The sequence below is a fragment of the Pollicipes pollicipes genome, unplaced genomic scaffold, assembly GCF_011947565.3.
Source record: "Pollicipes pollicipes isolate AB1234 unplaced genomic scaffold, Ppol_2.1 Scaffold_7231;HRSCAF=8579_pilon_pilon_pilon, whole genome shotgun sequence".
Taxonomy (NCBI): domain Eukaryota; kingdom Metazoa; phylum Arthropoda; class Thecostraca; order Pollicipedomorpha; family Pollicipedidae; genus Pollicipes; species Pollicipes pollicipes.
The window spans coordinates 37154080-37175708 of NW_023597034.1; the positions used below are offsets into that span (position 1 = coordinate 37154080).

The 21629-nt window shown below is 51.3% G+C and overlaps 1 protein-coding gene and 1 long non-coding RNA gene across 2 annotated transcripts; both read right to left on the minus strand.

The window, feature by feature from the left end:
• Positions 1-8859: 8859 nt before the first annotated feature.
• On the minus strand, positions 8860-14175 carry LOC119109384 (arginine/serine-rich coiled-coil protein 2). Its single transcript, XM_037232999.1, has 6 exons — positions 14148-14175; positions 12549-13404; positions 12146-12303; positions 11075-11223; positions 10483-10639; positions 8860-9504 (listed from the first exon to the last, which is right to left on the minus strand). The coding sequence occupies exons 2-6, from the start codon at positions 13358-13360 to the stop codon at positions 9344-9346; spliced, it is 1437 nt and encodes a 478-aa protein (XP_037088894.1). The 5' UTR covers positions 13361-13404; positions 14148-14175; the 3' UTR covers positions 8860-9343.
• A 100-nt stretch (positions 14176-14275) lies between these two features.
• Positions 14276-21376, minus strand: LOC119109385 (uncharacterized). The gene is made up of 3 exons (XR_005095409.1): positions 21175-21376; positions 18223-18288; positions 14276-16572 (listed from the first exon to the last, which is right to left on the minus strand). It is a non-coding gene; the product is annotated as an uncharacterized LOC119109385 (long non-coding RNA).
• Between the last annotated feature and the right edge of the window lie 253 nt (positions 21377-21629).

The following is a 21629-nucleotide window of genomic DNA, read 5'->3' on the forward strand; positions in this document are numbered from 1 at the left end:
GTCGAATATCAGCTCTCAGAAAGTTGGCCAATTTACTAGCCGCCACGTTCGGGAGAATCCTTTACATGCGCCGACCTCCACATCGACGAGAATATCCAACAGAACAGCACGAACACGTGGCGATCGACACGACACGAATAAACCGATGATGCTGGTCGTCCGAAACTGATCAGCAAAACAGCATAAGGGGTTTCGGACATGTCTATTGCGAATGGTGCGCTGTAGTTTGAATCCCTCCGTGTGACTTCTGCCGGGGGTTTCCGTGGCAACCTGCAGTACTCGCGCCAACTTACACCCTCTATTTCCAAAGCAACATTTATTTCCAAAGCATCTATTACCCGTCCAGCAATATCTGAAGCTACATGACATCGACCCTCCGTCAGGCGCCCCTCTCGTCGTGCGCTGAAGGCTCTGTCATGCAGTTTTAACACACGCTCAGGTGGGGGTCAAACTGACCCCCAGAGTTTTTTTCCGAAATGGTTTCCGAACTTTGATTAGTTGTAGATTAGTAGCCTGATTTTTACTAGTTGTAGAAAATTTAATAACGGATCGTCTGGCACCAAAAACTTATATGCACTTTGTAAGGCCGCTGGTCTATGGTAGGTCAAAGTCAGGCCATGGTTTCAGCGAAGGCAATGCCTAGGAAATCGCTCAATCTCATCCAACAAGAGAGTGTTAGACGAAGCCATACATCACTGAGACACTTTCTTAGGCAGTCCAACAATGGACGAACAAATAGCATTGACTTAATGTCAGGTATAAAGGTCAGACCAAGGTCGAAACCAACCTGTTTTATTTCTCAAGAGCCGCCTGTATGGGGTAGGTCTTGGTGTTTATTTCGAATTTCTTGAGAACAGGAACCGTATTATACACCTTTCATAGACCTCCTAAAGATCAGAAAAGGTCACTGACCTAGAATGACCTAAGTCAACATTTTCTTTTTAGGAACAAACTGTCTACCGCAATCCTTGTCGCTTAGCCAAATGCAAAACTCAATGCGGTCTTGTATGATTTCGGTAACCATAACCTTTAAAAGGCCAAACAAGGTCAATGACCTTAGACGAGCATGTGAACTTTTGCTTAGAACACTTATCTAGGTTCTAAGGGCCCTTCGGAGATCAGGGTGGGATTTGACCTTGTTTGACCTTATTTGACACGAAGTTGATGACCTGGGGACCTCAAACTTTGACCTAAATGAGTTCATGTAAAGGCCGGAGATCTCACAATCGCTGAAGGGTCGGCGATTCCCCCGCCGGGCCTACATTTTGCCGAGGCGTAGGCGCCGAACGCCCAGCCGCCGGCTCGTCAGACCGATGTGATCTCCCCTCCCCGTGTCTGTGTCTATGTCCCCCGACAGCCGACTCTCATTGTTACGGTACTGTCTAAACGTGCCATGTACTGCTTGAACGTGCTCCACTCCGACGGGGTCGGTGTTTTTAACGGTCCGCCCCCTCTCCCTCCCACTGATCGTCCTGGCGCGCATGTCCGGAACGAGCACCCGGGCCAAATGCAGCAAACAAAAACCGTACTCGAACATTGCGAGTGGGAACAGCCTGTGGCCCGCGGTTGAAAATACACCGCGCACTACATCTGAAGCTAACCTGTTCTATCCCATCCATGGGAATACAAAAGAAAAACAAGTCGAAAGAACAACCTGCTAGGCAAGCTAGGCAAAAAGCAGCATGTGGCCCGTGACGGATAGATAAGCCACGCGCCACATTTTGATGGTTGAAACAAAGTACTACCAGCTCACCATAGGCGTAGGAACGCTTCAGAAAGTGGAAGGGGGGGGGGAGAAGCTCAGGGCATACTTCAGAATTTTTCTGGGAAGCAAGCCCGAAGACCGGGGGGGGGGAGGGGTTAGAGATGGGGGCTGTTATCGCTTTTCATTCAGATGTCATGTTGCTATGCTAGATATACATCCAGAGCTGTTCCTCACTGGTGTGCAATCTTGCCCACTCGACTGATCTATGTCATTTGTCAAATAGGGCTGCCCAGCTTCCCAGGACTATTCGTCCATTTCAACATTGCTTTTCCTGGGGACGCGAAATTCCACGAGCGGTTATGCATTTTGGGCCATTGGGGAGGCATCTGCCTTCACAGGGTAGATGCCAAAATATGGCCTGGACATAGACTGTTGAGAATTTTGAACGTGAGGCAATGGCTCACAGCGCGAAATATTTTTCATGGGTCTTTATTTCGCTGGCTGGTTTTCAAGAAATAAGGCTTGTCGCAGAATTTTAGGCGGAAACAAATTCGAAGGCTTGACACTGACAAAAACACTGTCACAAAAGTCATAAAACTTAAGATCCTTCTTTAACAACCAAGCCACAGAATGAAGGCTCTTCTGTCACATATTTCTTGTCTGAGCCCTGCTCCCTTCCGCCATCGGCGGCCATTGCCCAGGCTCGGCTGTCTCCCGCATGACTGATGGCGAACTGATCAGACGGCTGCTTTGTTACATATTTTTGGATCACCATTGCTACTAACTGGCGCGTAAAACATGCTGAACACCTGCAACAGTATCTTTTTCCGAACCATTTTCCCTATAAATAGTCTCCGGGAAGTTGTCTCCCTTAGGTGTAAATTGGACCAAGGGATATTTAATTGCCCATCCATCAACGTAGACGACTTGATCTGCTTCTTGGTGTAGGCAGGTGCGCAGCCAGAGCTTTGCTAAGGGGAGCACGGAGTTGACAAAAGCCCCTTTTATGGCGACCCCCCCCCCGAAAAAATCCCCGGATATAATTTACCTGTTAACAAGGGTTACGGTTTTCTTCGTTTCATTGCTATTTTTTACTTGCCACCAGAGCAGAAACCAGAAGCTGCCGTGACATTAAATCTGTTTGTATTTTTAAGATCAATAAACTGCAGTAATCAGGCGTTGAACGACCTCGTGGAATAAATCACCGGTGCTATAAATTTACAGGGGTTTAGTGGGCTCTTTAGAAGCCAACAGAATTCAGAAGATTTGTCAGAGTGTTTTGCTTGGGTTTTACAAACAATGAGGACATCGCGAAGGTCGATTGCAGATCGATATGTTGATCGAAATTTGGAGATGCAAATTTGGTTGTAGATCGAGTGGTCAGCAATGTTTTAACACGGCCAAGCAGTGTTTGTCTGGAAGTGTTCAGCATCCAGTCTGAATCGATTAGTGATACAATTTATGTAACGTGTTTTTTAACATGGGCACTCGCAAATCTTCGCAACAAAAACCTCGACACCAGGCGTGGCAGTCTCCATAGTCCGCGGAGCGTTATTCTAGCTCATAACTTTTTGGCGTGGCCTATCTGTGGACGAAAATGATGACGTCTCTGAAACAAATAACCTTAAGCACTTGTGCCAATTAGTAATACAAGTTGTGTGATGTAATTTTGAGCATGCGCACTCGCAGGTCTTGGTAACAAAAGCCCCGATGTCAGGTGTTGCAGCCTCCGCAGGCCGCGTAGCGTTGGCCCAGTTGCTTACACTAAGTCGTGCCCAACGTGCGGACGAAAATGAAAGGAAGCGCTTTTGAACGCTTCAGGACGTCAAATCTTACATGCAAAAGGAAGTCTGGGTGCATACTTGATGCGTGCGATTGTTAGACTGATGATAACAACGGATTGGCCCTTATAGGACCGCAGAGTGGTGCTGGAACCTGGTGGTGGAACTAGAAGAGTTAAGGTAGAATCTCTACTTTTCGTGTTTCTGCGACTATTAATCTGTCCAGAAGACAGATTAACACGGCGCCCCAGTCTGGTGGCACTTGCAGTGGCCGGCGCCGTTCGATTTTACTGAAGCTGCAACTCAAGCCATCGCTGTCCTTGCTCTCGAGGCTGCGGGCGGGAATGTTCAAACCTTTTGATGTAATTTTTTCGCTAATCCATTTTGAAAAATGAACACTCTCAAGCAAACATGTGGTTACCCTGTTCGTTTTTTTAACAATTTGTTTCGACCCACTCTAGTCAACAATAATGATAACTCTACTCACCAATAATCAGATCCCTTTTTTCTCCCGGTCAGGGGGCCCTTAAGTAGAACGCCAGGGGCACATGACCAGTTCCGGTCAAGGGCTGAAGGGCCACTCCGTCCCATCGCGAAGTGTCTTCTGTCTGTCATTTTAGCGACACGGGGCGGGACCTCCTGGTCGATCCAGAGGCCATAAGAAGGTTGCATCATATTCACATTGTTCCCCTCCCTGACACGGGAGGCCTTCTGACCTGCACAGTTGGCCCCGGATCAGCGAAGCAACCCTCATTAACGCAGCAACATGTCTGATTGTCGCAGGTGGTCAAATCATTGTCACATAGACTACCGTTTCATGTTTTCTTCAGAGATATTGAAGACTCCCTCAACGTACATTGTAGATAGAATGGGGTCCCAAATTTGCATTAGCATGTCTAATCCATGTTCGTCTTAAGATATTCAAGATGCAGTCAGAATTGATTGCTGATAAAAAAAAACTATGCAATATGGTTTTGAACATGCGCGCTCGCGAGTCATAGCAACAGCAGCCTCGACGCCCGGCGTTGCAGTCTCCATGGCCCGCACGACCTCGGCCTGTGGCCGTGACACAAAGCGATCGCCAATAAGCAAACGGAAAAGATGACACATCTTGATGAACTAGGCAAATTGGCATGTATATTGAACATAGTGCAAAATAAAGCTAAACGCAACCTTAATCTGAAAATTGGGGGGAGAGGGTCAGTTAACACTGCTGGCCCCCACCTTGGAAAATGGAGGGCCATGCCCCCCCCCCCCCTGGCCCTCCTGTTCCTACGCTCATGCAGCTCGCCATCGGTGGGAGCACATACTAGCTTCCGTCGTTGAGTTCGGACCTCTCTAGGTCGCCATTCAAGGTCAAATATCGACTCAACGGATGAGAACACTCTCCAATATTGCCCAAAAGCTGCCAGCCGAGTTCAGATCTGTAAGGATCGGAATATGTGCCAGCGCGTGAACTACCGCCATGCAAAAAGTTTCATGACCTCTCAAGGCAACACTTCAAAGATCCAATGCCGGTTGAATGGACGGGGAGCAGAATACCAATTAAAAACTACAGACTGGTTTCAGATTTTTTGGCATCAAAATATTCACTAGTGTATGAACTAGAGTACGTCAATCAGCCCTGCCAACTCCAGGTCACTCTTCAAGTCAAAATTAAGAATATCCCTGTACTTAACGATTCACTGTACGAGGTATTCCGATTTAGCTACAATACCGGTAAGGTGGCCAATAACTGAACGAAAACAACTCGAGCCTGACACGTTTTTTGGATTGTCATGCAACCAAGGGCAAACGCATGGTGAAATAGAATGCCCACATTTAAAGATAAAGCAAGCATAATATATGATGAAATCAGCTAACTTCTAACCATGCAAGAGAACATAGCGTGTGTCCGCCTGGGCCCGTCCACAAACCGACGGTCGCCTGCGGGCGTCGGGTCCCTGCCGCCGCCTCAGCGGCCGACCCTTGACCTCCGGAGAATCGGGAGACCCGCTGTCACGTGACGCCCCCCGGCACCCAGTCAGATGTAGAGCTCGGAAGACAGCCAGGGCGAGGGCGCACACCCCGCACAATTGCCCCCACCAGCCAACTGCCCGCACCACGCAAACACTGCACGCCGGGCGAGCTCGGTCGGCGTTGGAGGCACATACTGTCTCGACACCACCGCAGCTGATCCTCCCGAGCCTCGACTCGAAGGCTGAGCATTCGTGCTCCATCCGCGACGCGCTCCGGCGGCTTGCAGGCCAGCCCGTGCCTCGCAAAGAGCTCCACCATCTTGCCGGCACTGACCACGTCTTCGTCGGCGAGCAGGTCGTCTGCACAGGCGAGCTCTCCCCGGCAGATCTCCTCGTTCTGCCCGGCAGATCTCTTCGTTCTCACGCAGCACCGCCTGAACAACGGCCTTCATAATCAACGGCGCCATATTGAGGCCGAATCCGAGCCACATGAGGCTGTAGGTGCGGCCCTTAATCTGCACCGTCTAATACGGCCACAGTCGGCGCTCCAGACGCAGCTGCGAGTACGCTTTTCGCAGGTCGACCATGGCCAACCGGGCACCATGCTGGCGCCAGCGGCGCAGCTGCTCGGCGCACACGTCGGCATACGTGGCGTGCGCGGTCACATGTCGGTTGAGTTCGCGGTCGTCCAATACCGGCCTGAGCTTCCTCTTGTGCAGTTGTTGAGCTGCCATCAAGGAAATCAGGCGCCGAGCGGGTCCGTCCTCTTGCTCGTCATAGGGCCGGGGCCATCCGTTCGCCACCCATTCAGCTAACTCGCGCTCGTGGGCCTCTCGTGCTTCAGCCGGTAGAGCGCATTCACTCACGGTGTTCGCCAGACGTTCGGGACCACGTCCGTGCGCCCACTTCCATGCCACACTCCAGTGAGCGCCGTCGAACCGAACTGTGATCTGGGGCCACCAGCGCCGCGAGCATTACTCGCTTGCCTCTGTAGTCGAACGTCACTTGGGCGGTGCCCACGCACCGCAACACTCCATCGTTCACCGTTCGCATCTTGACCGCGCACGGGCGCCACGTGCGGCAGCAGCTCACGTGATCCAGGGTGTACGTACATTCCGTGTCGAGCAGGGCACACTGGGGGCCCTGGTCCACCAGCAGTATCACGACTGGTAGAGCGCGCGCTACTGCTCGGGAGACTGCGCTGGCGCCAACGCAGCGCCTGGACGTTTTGGGCATGCCGCTGCCAGGTGACCCGCCTGTTCACCGGTCCAGCACTTCCGGACGGGTCGCCTTGCCGGTCGCGCCTGTTGGGTTCCTCGTTCTTCGTGCGCTCTAGCCGCTGCCGCTGCCGCTGCCGCACGTTCGTCGCTCAGCACTGCGCGGGCTCGCACCAGGATGTCCACCAGACTCAAAGCCTCCACCTGGGAGCCAGTGCGGACAGTCCTTCGCACTTCGTCGGGCAGGCCGGCGACAAAAGCGCACGTGAGCACGTTCTCCGGAACCCCACAGTGCAGAGCTGCGAGACGCTGTAGGTCCGCCAGGAACACGTCAGGCGACTCACCAGGCAGCAGCCGTCGGCTGGTATATGCGTCGCACTCGGCAAACCGAATCATCGCAAATACGTCATAGAGAGCGTCACGCACGGCGTCACTCGATGCGCGCGCCTGCCCCGGCATCTACAGCCAGACGGCAAACGCGCCACCCGTGAGTCGCGCCGGCAGAATGCTGGGCAAGTCCGCTCCACGATGACGGCAGAGCACGGCCGCCCTTGTGAAGCACTCTACGACGTCGGCCGTGCCATCGCACTCGGGGATGAGCCGCGCGTCGAATGGACCTCCACCAGTCACCGCGGCCCCCTCTGTCCACTCCGGCCGTAGTAATCGACATCACTGGCGCTGGGACACTCGCAGCAGTCATTGTCACAGCGTAGCAACTGGCCGCGGCGATTTCGGGCATGATGGCCGAAATAGCTTGTAAGAGAACGTAGCATGTATTCGCCTGGAGTTGTCAAAAAACCGACTGGCGCCTGCGAGCGTCGGGTCCCTGCCGCCGCCTCAGCGGCCGACCCTTGACCCCCGGCGAATCAGGAAATCCGCGGTTACGTGACGCCTCCTGGCACCCCGTCAGATGTAGAGCTCGGAAAACAGCGAGGGCGAGGGCGCACACCCTGCACAATCACATCACAAACCATTTGCATATGTTGAGTGGAAAAGACTGCTCTGCACAACACTTTTTCTCTGGCTAGCAAATGTGCTTCTCGACGCGTTATTATTTGATTACGGGACCGTGCCTTGCACAACATTGATTGGGAACCAACTGACGGCCGTTTTATCTGTAAACCACGCTCACGAACGCCGGATATGAGTGGCTCGACAATTTATTTTTTGGCCTGGATCGCATGGCTTAAGAAATGCCAGGGTCTAATGACGTTATAATGACGTCTTGGATGCCTAGGTTACCTTTAAATAGTCTCCCCGAAATAGTCTGCACATCTTAGTTCAGAAACTAGAGCGATTTAGGTCTTAAGAGGGGCAGGGCTGCGAACTGCACCGAATGATCTCCGTGATCACTATCCATTTCGAAGCCCCATACAAATGTCGAACACTCCCTTTAAATGTTACCCTTTAAAAGCTACAGGCTGATTTTGGATTTTGAAGCCCCAGAATATCCACCAGCGCACGACCCAGCGTCCGTCAAAATGCACCACCCTTTTTAGGCTATCCTTCGATAAAATTCAGAATCAAAGGTCGGGGAGCTCAAAATCAATCACTTCCTGGACAACCTCGGATTCGTAAACAGAACATTCCCTATCGTATGGCCTAGTGTCCGTCAGGGTCCTGGCCTTCCAGCGTCACCATGCGAGGTTGACTTCCGGCAAGACAAGGACGGGAAGCTCCATTGCGCACGCAGTTCTACGTACGTCAACTGAGCCGTAATTTGACCTTGAAGGATGACTGCGGGGTCAGGGCTTCTTTACAGACGCACCTATATGCGCGGAAGACGATCTGATGCTAAGGATGAAAATCTACTGGTAACTTTGGAGTGATATGAAGTTCACGTCCTTTGCGTGATATGCAGTTTTTGGTTCATTTGAGTCATTTAAGCCCGAATCTGACCTTAATGTGATCTTGAGAGGCCAGGAATGAACTCGTTGACGGACCCCAGTTCATGCGCTGGTGAATATTCCGATGCACAGCCCGTCTTCCCAAAAATAATCTTCCTAGTCCTCGCTTGCCACATATATTGCTGTTCATGCGCACACTGACAGCGGCAACTGTACTTCCATCCCCAAGTGAAGGCCGCACTCCATTCATATACGAGACAACTAGCAGAGGTGCAATGCGACGTCAGTAAGTGAAAGGGCACCCCAACAGGAAAGATGGCCCTCCCGGCAGTGTTTCGGCGAAAGAGCCACCGTCGTTCTACAGATTTATTACCGAACACGGCGGGAGCTCCATGTCGACTGTAATGCACGAGCAAGTCCGTGGCAGCCAGGACACACACACACACACGGGGCAATAACAACATGCGTATGGATTAGTCGACCCCGCACTAGCCGATCGGCAGCTGGCACCAATCCTTATTCGAGGCTTGCCGAGCAGTTCGGGCGCAGATACTGCCGCAGCCCCACTGCCGTCGCCCTGCCCAGCGGCAAATCGATGCAGAATGCCAATGAGCGATTACAACGAGCACAGGTTGTCTCTCACAGAGGAACACCACATAACATACGTCAGCTGACAACACTGTCGGCAAGTCGACACTGTGTGATCTGCCGCGGTCGACCGAGAACGCGTAAAACGCAGACGAGACACAGTTCGTGGGAGCACCACACGACGGGGCGCTCGCCGTGCCGTGCGCTGCGCACAGCGCCGCGAGGGCGCCAGGCCCCTGGCGCGTCACTACGACTTGGGCTGCAAGTACTGTGTCGTGTAGCCCAGCCCGAAGCCCTTCTGCGTGTGCGTGGTGACGCGCGCCTGCTCGTATTGCTGCTCCATGTCCTGGAACATCTTCTTCTGTTTCTCCACCACCTCGGACGCCTCCGTGTTCTGGGAGGCCACCTCTGTCCGGGAGAGAGAGAGGCCGTCAGCACGGTGCCCAGGCAGCACCACTGTCCAGTGACGTCATAGCGCCCAGAGGCAGCGCCACTGTCCAGTGACGTCATAACGCCCACAGGCAGCGCCACTGTCCAGTGACGCCACGGCGCCCACAAACAGCGCCGCCATCCAGTGATTTCACAGCGCCTATAGCCAGCGCCCACAGGCAGCGCCACTGTCCTGTGACGTCACGGCGCCCAGAAAACAGCGCCGCAATCCAATGACGTCACAGCACCCACAGGCAGCGCCGCCAGCCAGTGACGTCACGGCACACACTGTCCTCAACTTTGAAGAACTCAGGATTTTCCCCATGATTTTGTCACTGTGCAAAGCAGGGATAAATCAAGACCCGAATGTGGCCACCTGATGGCCGTTCGGTAGCCTTGCCGCCGTTGGCCTCTCGCCGAGCTCCGCACAGACTGAGCGGAGCGCGACAGCCATGATGCGCAGCTTGTCCCTGTCGTCCGTGATTCATACGTTCTTTACACCATTAATATGACGCGGCTCCGTGACAATTTGATGAAGTCGGGAAGAAAAGTCAGTGAGCTCATGTTGCAACCCACTGTCCGCTATTGACTGCCGCTATAACGGATCAGTGACCTATGTGCTTGGTGTAAAGTGTGTTGCCCTTAAGCTCAGGTCAGGCGGCGAAATGCTCAACGGAAGGCGGATATGAACGGTTCAAAGTCCTAAAACACTGAACACGACAGTGTGTATAGCACGACAGTGTGTATGACTATTTTGATTGGGTCGCGATGTCAGACATATTATTTTTTTACAGAAAAGGGAACATAGCCTGACATACGCGCCAAGCTAGTTGCGAGTGTTTTTAACTGCTAAGTTAATACCAGTCACACATACAAGATGGATCCTTTGAACATGTGACTGGAACATCGAAATCAGGATCTACACCTTGCCCTCGGGCGCCAACAGGCGACACGTACCCTCGGCGTTCTTTACACCCATCAGCCGGAGGAACTTGGTGGCCACCTTGCCGTCCTTGTCCTGCTCGAACGCGGCCGTTTTCCACACGCCGGCCGCGCAGGCGCCGGGAGCGACCTCCGCCGCCGTCGCTGCCTGCTGCTGGTCCAGCTCCGCCTTCTGCCGAGGCGCCAATGCCCGAGGGCAGGTCAGTCGCGAGAACGGCTGAAGCTCGACCGCACTGACTGGATGACAAATAGCATGTGTCTGCTAGAATCCAGGGCAGTGGGCGTGGCCAAATGAGGAGCACGTCATGTTCGCGACAGTGGTCAGACAGACAGCATGCAACCAGAGTTCCGAAAAATAAAAGCTGAATGCAAACACAAAATTTCACACACAAATATATCATATATGTATATATATATATATATATATATATATATATATATATATATATATACATATATATATATATATATATATACACATCTATTCATATGAACTACACATCTACAGCCAACAAACGCCTCCGTTTTCACAGGGCGTTTTGTATTCGTTGCGCATTCAGTGCACTCCGGGCACATCCCACGCGGTGGCGGCGACCCCGCGCCTCACCTTGTTTCCCCAGAGCAGCTTCTTCTTGCGCTCCTGGTCGGCGAACTTGGCGGCGTTGAGCGCCGTCTGATTGTAGTAACGCGGCAGCATGGAGCCGACCGGCGGCTGCGCTATCCCGCTCATGATCTGCTGGTATGTCTGCAGGCCTCCTGCCAGCGCCCGGCGCCAGCCAGTGTCAGGCACGAACCAGAGGCGGACACGGACTCGAGCAGGCCACGAACCAGAGTCGGACACGGACCCCAGTAGGCCACGAACCCGAGTCGGACAAGGATCAGAGCAGGACAAGGACCAGAGTAGGGCACGGGCTGCGGGCGAACATGAACCGGCGCCGGACACGGGCCAGATTCGGACACGGGCCAGCGTCAGACACCGACCAGAGTCGGACACGGACCACGAGCGGACAAGGGCCAGAGTAGTCACACACAGGGGGCGGACACAGACCGGAGACGGACACGGACCGAGGGCGGACAAGGAGCAGAACCGGACACGGACCGGGGGCGGGCAAAGACCAGACTCAGACACGGACCAGGGTTGGAACGGACCAAGGGCGGACACGGACCAGGTGGATACGGACCGGCACTGGGCATGGACAGAGTCGGACACAAGGCAAGGTGGGGCTCGAAACAGCGCCAAAAGAACGGAGGGAGGAGCCATAGACATGTTAACACAAGACAGCGCTAGAACCGAGGGGATGGACCATAGACATGATGCTGATACAAGACAGCGCCAGAAGAAAAGGGGGGGGGGGGGGGATGGGCCATAGACAGGATGACAAGACGGCACCTGGCATTAACTCGTCGAAATAAAAAAAAAACAATGCGTGGCGAAAAGAACACGCGCCATATATTTGCACAGCAATGGAAGCTAGCAAAGGAATCTGACCAGAAAACGTCACCGCGATGCTCGAAACGGAATTGTCGCAAACTTATCTTGCACAATGGACCGCTGCCCGGTTCACCTAAACTGGTGATGATAGTGATTTGGGCTTTGGGCACGCCGACTACCACGGTCATATGGCGCCCATGCACTCGAACCAGTAATGCGTGACTATTGCACACGCCGCGAACATACCTTGCTTCCGCAGCTTCTCCAGCCTTTCTCTGACTTTGTCTTTGTCTGGTCCGGGACTTTTCTTTTTATAAGGGAAGGGGTTTAGCATGGAGGGTGCCGGCAAGGCCGGCCCCGGCGCCGCCGGAAGGGGCCGCTTTCTGTCTCCACCCTCCTCGGAGCTGAAACACGTCCAGCACACAAACATCATACCTTACACATGGATGACGTGTCATTCTGAAGTGATTCTGACGTTCTGATGTACCATTCCAACACAACCCAGAAGCATCCATATTAGTGCAGGCACATATCGTGTCTGAAAAGGCAAGCACGGCAGTACACCACTCCAATCGCAGATTAATGAAATGTTGAACCGACACCACAGAACGAATCACGGGTGCGTGCCCAAACTGCGGTCGCCACACACCTGGCGTGCCGTTTGCGGTCGGGGCTGCGCGAGCTCTTCTTATCGGAGCGTCGGTCCCGGCTGCGCCGGTCCCGGTCCCGGTCCCGGTCCCGGTCCCGGTCTCGGTCCCGGCTGGAGTGTCGGTCCCGGTCTCGCCGGTCATCATCCCGGCTGCCGCGCCGGTCATGCACGCTCTTCTTGTCCCGATCCCGCCTGTCCCGCCGGTCCTTGTCGCTGTCCCGCTTGTCCCGCCGGTCCCGGTCCCCGTCCCGCTTATCTCGGTCGCCGTCCCGACGGTCGGTCTTGCCGCGATCAGACTCGCGCTTGCTGTCCCCCTTGTGGCGGTCGCTGTCGCCTTTGTGACGATCGCTGTCTTTCCTGTGACGGTCGCCGTCCTTCTTGTGGTGATCACTGTCGCGCTTATCACGATCACTGTCCCGCCTGCCACGCTCGCTATCCTTAACACGATCGGAATCCTTGCCACGCTCTTTGTCTCGACTGTTGCCATGCCTGCTCTTCTCCTCTTCCCGTTTCTCCCGCGTGCTCTCCCGTTTGTCCTTTCCACTATCCCGTCTATCTTTTTCACCGTCACGCTTGTCCTTCTCAGCGTCCCGTTTGGGCCTTTCACCGTCCCGTTTGTCCCTATCACTGTCCCGTTTGTCGCGTTGCTCGCGGCGGGCGCCGTCTCTGTCGTGACTAGCGCCGGGGCCGGCCGCCGCGCCCGGAACCGGCTCCCTCCGGCTGGAGTCCGCCGGGGCCGCGGTGGTCGTGGTAGGCAGCGGTGGCGCGGCGGTGGTGGCAGTGGTGGTGGAAGCGGCTACGTCAGGTGACATCCCACTGCCAGTGCCGGATCCACAGGCCCTGAAAACAGCACAGGCTACCGTAACGGGAGCCGTGTCAGTGGGTGGTCCGGACGGGGCACACAACACGTCCATAGTCCGGACGGGGCACACAACACATCCATAGTCCGGACGGGGCACACGACACGTCTATGGTCCGGACGGGGCACACAACACATCCATAGTCCGGACGGGGCACACGACACATCCATAGTCCGGACGGGGCACACAACACATCCATAGTCCGGACGGGGCACACAACACATCCATAGTCCGGACGGGGCACACGACACGTCTATGGCCCGGACGGGGCACACGACACATCCATAGTCCGGACGGGGCACACGACACGTCTATGGTCCGGACGGAGTACACGACACATCCATGGTCCGGACGGGGCACACGACACATCCATAGTCCGGACGGGGCACACGACACGTCTATGGCCCGGACGGAGTACACGACACATCCATGGTCCGGACGGGGCACACGCCACGTCCGCGCGTGGTCCCGACGGAGCACACGACACATTCTTTCTGCGATATCACGGCGCGAGATACGACGGCGTGAGACGCACTCAAGCTCAAGACGTAACACCTCTCAAGCTAAAGCTCGCCCATAAATCACGACACAACAGATGGACACTCGGCTGTATGAGGTCTAAGACGGAACACGGAAGTTCAACACAGCCTTTATTGTGACCATTGTACAGAAAACGGAAGAATGCAATACAACTGCGTGCCGTTCTGGGGCCAGCGGCCTAGCGCGTGGCGACGCTCACCTGGGCTCACGGCGGACGGCAGCGGCGGCGGCGGAGGCAGCGGCGGTCGCGGGGGCGGGGGCGGGGGCGGTGCCGCGTGCGTCCCGGGGCGCCGGCCGTGGCGGCTCGGCGTCGTTCGAGTCCTGCCGACAGAGCGAACGCCGTCTCCAACAGAGTCCAGGGCGGGGCCGACCAGCGCTCAGCGACGGCCCGACACCACCGACACGGCGAACAAACACAGCCAGACATGCATGTCGGCACGCTCGCTGCTGACTGTGGCCCTGCCCCTGACTGTGGCGCGGGCGGCGGGGGCCGACACGCCGACCACCCGCCCCATCAGTCGGCTGGCTAATCCTGACCGCGGCGCCCGGGAGCCATCACACACCGGCCCTGACAAACGGCGGCACGGGTCCCCGCCAGGGGGCCAGCCCGCTGTCTCGCGCCACAACAGCACGGAAATGGTCACGACCGAGAACCAACACGAAACTACGAGAACCTTCAGACACAGTGTTAAGTCATTACGCATCCGGAAGAATTGATACCATGAACTGTAGAGGTGCGGAGTATAGATGCAATAGTCTGCCACTTAAGCTGCGCTCTTGTCACCAGACTTAAGAATGGTAACCAAGCTGCTTTTGTGACCACTTCGCCGATTCTTTTAAGTTAGACTTCCAATGCGAGAAACGGTAGCTACTTCAGGTGCCACATGGTAAAAAGCGTCAAACCTAAGCTGGTGCCAGTGTACCGCGGGTCACTGGTAACTGCCCTTCAAAGTGCTACAAATAAACCCTGTGCTCAAATTTCTATCATGGCGGCTAAATCTGTCCGAAATATATATGCCTGCTTAGTATGTATCACTTACATCTGGATTACGAACATCATTATTTACGCCAACCCAGGACTGGGAAAATGTCACCATGTCTCATCCAGCGAAATGCCCTCAAATATTTATAAAATAAATGCAAATGAACCGAAAGCCGAGGCTGAAGTTTATGCCTATGCGATACAAAACACGAGCCAACGGTATCCAAGTACATGATCAAAGGGCCCGAAGCAGATATTTATTAATTCCATCACATCCCCGGCGCGGCTCACTGTCTGTCGCTCCACCTCTCACTGGGATCGTCCCTCAGGATCGAGCCGGACGGCCGAAAACCCGGCATCTGGGCACCTCGGGCTTGGCAATTCAGGCAGGCAACGCCAGGACGTCAGGATTCGGGGTCAAAATGCAACAAATTGACAGCTCACAAAATGTTACGGGCGCGGACGCCGCCGGGGGCAATAAGTCCGGTAACATGAAGTTATATTTAAATCCTTGGCATCTAACTGGATTAGCTTTGAAACTACACTGCAAAGCCGCACGCGACGACCGCACCAAGACGCTGCCGAGCACGGAGAAATACTTCCCCAATGTATAGCAACAGACCAAGGTCAACAACCTTTCACTGGAGTGGAACTGTTGTGGTGGGTTAGTGGGATCAGGCTCAGGTCAGGGTCTTCCCACTACGCAATTCTCAGCCGCAGCTGATCCCAGCACCACCCCTTCAAGTATTTAAACCACCGAAATACTGTTGCAAAAGGTTTCCAATCGCAAAACGATGCCAACGAAAACCACACCGTTAGTTCCCACAACTTTACATTCTAAATAACTTTGAGACAACACACATTAACTGTAAACATATCACTCGTGTAGCACCATTCGCCAATACTCCGATCTTTAAGCACTCTCAGACAATGGTCTCACATCAAACACACATACTTTATTGTTTAACACACGGGAGTACCGAGATCAGATAACTAAGAACCAAGTGCCACAATCTCATATTACATGTGTGCTTATTACGAAGGCCATTACAACAAAGCATATGGGCTGACTTAAAAGGTACTGATACAACTAACAGCGACTTCAAGGACAATGCGCGCGGCAATATGAGAACAGAGGAACCATTTGTGGCTGAGTTATACGTCACCGTGTTGGTACTTACGTGTCCGCAGTCTTGAACCCACCGGACGACTATGCGGCCCTTGGCCCGAGGGTTCCACAGTTGACTTTACATATAGTAATTTAACAGAATATGTTAATATCACGAACGCGATCCCGCAAACGCATACACTGATCTGCATCCCCCAAAAACAACTCTCGACACTGGCAATGCTCGGTTTCTCAAACATGAAGCTGATAATGCCACCGGTACACTGCAAGAATGTGCTCCCGACTGAACTGACTTGCCAAAACACATAAAATATTGCACAGCCATTACCTGGAGAATCCGACCAAATATTGCCTTCCCAGTAACACGTACCTGGTGTGGACACATAAATAATGATAAATGTAAAACAAAAAAACGAGTTTTACGATACATAAGGGGAAAAAGTATGCGCATGTTCTCACCTCACTTATGTCCATCTCAACATTCTCGTAGTTTGCCAACTTGTCGGTGGACATCTGCAAAAATAATGGGATTTAAATACAACTGCCCAAATCATGTTCCACAAGCAAATGCCGAGCTGAGTCCGCACATAACTACATCATTTTTACACCTCTGCAGTTTCAGAACCTGTAGACAGCAACTCCGATTTACTTTCACTTACCATTTTAAAGATATGGCAGAAATCTGACAAAGCGAGGAGTGGCAAGTCCGATTCCGTATTTCGCAAAAACGAGCCCGTGGTGAGGAAAAAAGACGGCCAAATCTCCATCGGCTTTACACGGCCGAAGCAACTTTCGCGACCACCGGACGACGGCACGACCCGCGTCCACTCCCGGAGCCATGTCTCGATAACCAAGGATCGCAGCGACATGAAACTTCCACGTTCAGATAGACAATCAAAAGTGCCATTGGATGACATCGCATTGGTGCTGCCACGCTGTACGTGGCACGTATAAATGTGGTGAAAAGATAAATTTTCCCGGTTTTGACAGATTTTTACGTTTTGGGGTATCTGTCGGCACACAGTGCAGGTAGAGGCATGCATTTTCTTCCCAGCATTTATAATTTAAGCAGCTACACTTTCAGTGCACATCCCGAGTTTGTGCAACTCGCCGCTGCGGTGTAAATTGCAATGCAATTGGCAAGCGGCCAAGTTTTAAAAGTCGGCGCCGAATGCAAGCCGTTACTGTCAAAATGTTTCGTAATCTAGCGTTGAAAAATACATCAGCGTGTTGGCCGATTCATTCCCTCTCTTAACCACCCTTTTTTGTTAATCACATTTTAAATGATTCGCCCCCAAATGAACCTAGCCTACTGGGTTGCATGGCGGCATTTTGCACCGCGACGAACGGCGCTGTCCACTGTCTCAGCCGACACCAGCGGTGATTCGATGTTCAACGGCCGTATGATCCCATGGCGGGCCGCCGCGGTTATCTGCCTACCACCGATTATGCCTTCCCGCGCCAATATCTCGACAACGGCAGGTCGGGGCGACCTGGGCGTGACACGAAAGGATGTGGCGTGTAAAATGCTGCAGTCGCACGTATTACGGAGCATACGTTTGAATTGTCATGTTGCACGCACTGCATGTCACACACAAACACACACACACACACACACGAGTCACAAACATGAATTCGAACGCTTCCGACCGTTTTTACGTTTTGCACCTGTTTCATTTGTTTTGTACCACAATATCCAGAGCATCTAGAACCATCAATCAAACTGCAAAAGATAGGTAACTCAAAATTCTACATTTTCTCACTGAGCACAGGAAAGCAAGTGTGCAAATGCTTGTTTACACATGTTGCAAGTGAACTACTTACAGTAAAGCTGGCAATAAGCCTTGAGTCGCACATATTAAAACAAGTCAGGAGTACATAAACAAAAACATCATCCACAGTGACATCAGCAATGCAAATTCACATGGTCAATTTCTTGCCGACTACTTAAGAGAAATATTGCATTTCACTTCAACTATGCCTACCACAAACAGATGACCCAGGATGCTTAAAAGGTAATGATGCTGCATTCAAACCTGAACCTACTCACCCAGGAACTAACCATGACCACCCTCTTATCACACTAACTCATGGTGCACTTCCAGTGACTACCAGCACAACAGTCAAAACAGGCATCCTAATGTGCAGATGCCATCAACCCACCTTTGAATCTCCATCACTCTCATATCCAGCCAAGGCGTCCATCAACACACCAGATAGAATCCTGACCTGTAAATGCCATACAAAATACATGATAATAACCCACCATGCGGCCAGATGCTGCAATAATCCTTATGTGTAGAACTAACTGCCACCTTCAAAAGGATGTTTCAGATTTGATCAAAACTTACTCCCACAAAATAATTGCACCAATGAGGTAAATAATCAGAGCAATGGCCATGAAATGAGTCACTGGGAACATCAATGAGATAGTTTTCAACAGCCTTTACAGCCAAATGTACCTAAACATCACAATGGAAGTTATCAGTATCATAATGCAAGATAACTATCATCTACATGATGCGATGATTGATAGGAAGGGAAGAGAATGGTAAGGCAGGATAAAAATTAGTAGGATGTAAGGATTAAAGGATCAATATGGCAAAATAGAGAGGTTTAAGCACAAATCCTGCTAACCAAGGCATGTCAGCCACACAATGTGTCAAGTTCAACATACTGCAGGACAACAATATGTCTCAGGGGGTATAAACAAATCAAGCATGAATACCATCTAATGGCAGCAAGTTCATTGCCATTTATAAATCTATCTCTCAAATTTTCATAGCATCTCCCACTAACTTTAAAAAGAGCAATGTTTGGTGCTCAGTAATATTAACATACCTTAGTACAGACTCACTCCTTTTCATTCCATGTTTAGATCACTGATCATCAGATTCACGCCTCAGTCTTTTAGCGAAGGACACTTCCAACAAAGCACCCACTTAACTGTGGTCCAAACAATAGGACTGCCATTATGAGAATTGCATGTATTGCCTAGTCATCCTGCTGGTTGTCATTAGTCAAAAATGTGTACTATCTGAGTCACATTTAAGAACTAAAACAATAAGATTCAACTCATTCAACACTTCTGACATCTCACCATAAGAGCAATGTTTCCTTGAACAGTTTTTGAGTCTTAATTACCAAAATAAACATAATAATTATGCTGCCTCCCAACCAAACATAATTTCACCTCCACTGATTTTACACTCAAAATGTATCTAATTAATAAAACCTTCTCCCAGAAGATTTACTGTTTGCCTCTTATTTTCTTTTTGCTTGCACTCTGTTTCATTCTCTGCCTTTGCCACCCAAATTTAATTATAGACTACATCTAAACATATTGCAAAATGACCTCTCACAGATTAACATAAAAATTTCCTGATGGCAAGCTCAGGAAACTTTACATGTGTGCAAATCAACAAGCATATGTAAATTCTGTGCAATTTCACTAGCCTCAGCCCTGTGCACTCAAGTGTGATATTTAGCACACTGGCATCACACATGCACCCGGCACAGTGGATGGAATTTTTGCAGACCGGGTTGGGGCCAGGCCAAGGCTCTCTAACGAGGTAGAACTGTCCGGTCCAAAAAAGTGGCAACATCGAGCTTGCGTGAGAATGGAGGTAGTTTGGAACCAAAGCCTGCATGATGTCAAGTATGCCGTATTTGATGACGTCAGTGGCACGGAGGCCTGTCAGCTAGCCAGCTGACTGCTACACAACCCATTGGTTTGAATAGTGAGTATGTTTTGGTGGCATGCGGCTGGCGGTTCCCTGTTGGACTGAGAAGAGGTTATCCATCATTTTGCTATTCGCACACATTTCTGGAATGAACAGGGAGTCCTAGAACAGTTAAGCCTAATCAGAATGTACGATTTTTGCATGTATGATATAACTTGAGGTTGTATGTCATGCGGTGTTTGTGGTGTATTGCATTCCATGACCAGGCTTGTCCAAGGCTGGCTTGTCATTAGATAGCCTTAGGCTTGTCTGTGCCTTTTGTGCCTGGTGGCAGATTTGAACAGCTCAACTTGCATAATTTGCTCTGTCTATAGGTATGATTATATGGCCATTTGCATCACTGATTTGTAATAGCTCCCACTCCTCTTATCACAGTGATGTGAGTACAGTAAGGAAAGCACAGTAGAACCCTATGATATTGGCCTTATGATGTTACAGTCAAGTGTTTTCTACTTAAGGGTTGTACACATATGCATAATGAAATATTCACAGACCGAGCATTTTAAATGCTACCAATCGTTCAAGACAAACTGCACAGGAGATCTCTTGTACAAGGCGTAGTCAAGGCAACTGGTCGCAACCCTCTGAAATAAAGCTCAAAACAACTGCAATACGCGATGCGCTACAAACGCCATGCGCTACAAATGTTGCATGATGTTTAACCCCTAGTTATGTACACCCCATGGAAGAATGCAAAATTCTAATGAGGTTAAACTATTTTGAGATTCAACCGCCCCTCCAGAATTGTGTTTGCATGACAAAACCATGGACCATTCATTCAGAGTCCAACCGGGAAGCGCCAGCCGCACGCCCCAAAACATACTCACCATTCAAACCAATGGGTTGTGTAGCAGTCAGCTGACTAACTGAGAGGCTTCCGTGCCACTGACGTCATCAAATATGGTATACATGACGTCATGTAGGCTTTGCCTCCAAACTACCTCTATTCTCACGCAACCTTGATGTTGCCACTTTTTGATAATGCTAAATGATACGGATGACACCCCCCTGGGCCAGGCTGCAAGTCTTCATGCTAAGCTGGACGTGTCAGGTAGAGCAAAAACACCACAGTATAACTATAAGGGCATACACACAGAAAACCTGAGCATCCAGAGCTTAGCACATAATTATTACAAATCTCAGAACAGAGAGGAAATGCTACTGGGAATAATGATGTTAGGGCAGACAGGTTGTCAGATAGACTGTACCAAAGCCTTTTTCCACAAAACAAAATACTTGAAAATCCAGCACAGTTTAGGCTAGCCTGAGTCCTATGCACACACGAGCAAGGACACAAATGCCACCTCGCAATTGCCTCACAATCACGGTTCTTCCGCACGACCTCCATGTGATCATGAGGTCACATTCGTACCTTTCACAGGATATCAATGTCTTGAACGATACTCAGTTACGGATATGCAACAACAGACAAACTGCCGGATTTTAAAATCCCACTTCGACACCTGTTAATACACTACTGGCTATACTCATTCAGCGTCCCTCTCACTATACAACGCTGATCCAGAACCCCACTGACGATTCCACTCCCGAAATCCAATATGGCGACAAAAGCGATTGCGAGTCGCTTGCAGTCAAGGTTACGGCAATCAGCTTCCAGTCACCACCAGCGCCACGCGAGAGCACCTACTGAATTATGTTGCTTAAAGACAAAATCTAGCCGAATTGATCAGTGAAAGTTGTTTTATTTCTTATGCAAAGTTTTTTGGCCAAATAATTTATTAATTTTGATTAAAAAACTTGGTTTTTTTACAATATGCGACATCATTTTTTACTGACGTCATTTACTGCAAATAATAAAGTTTGCTG

Coding starts and splice junctions, on each gene's coding strand:
- LOC119109384 (XM_037232999.1), bottom strand. CDS start 13,360: ATGTCACCTGACGTAGCCGCTTCCACCACCACTGCCACCACCGCCGCG. Junction 12,304..12,548: donor GACCGCAAACGGCACGCCAG/GTGTGTGGCGAC, acceptor GACGTGTTTCAG/CTCCGAGGAGGGTGGAGACA. Junction 11,224..12,145: donor GGAGAAGCTGCGGAAGCAAG/GTATGTTCGCGG, acceptor GGGCGCTGGCAG/GAGGCCTGCAGACATACCAG.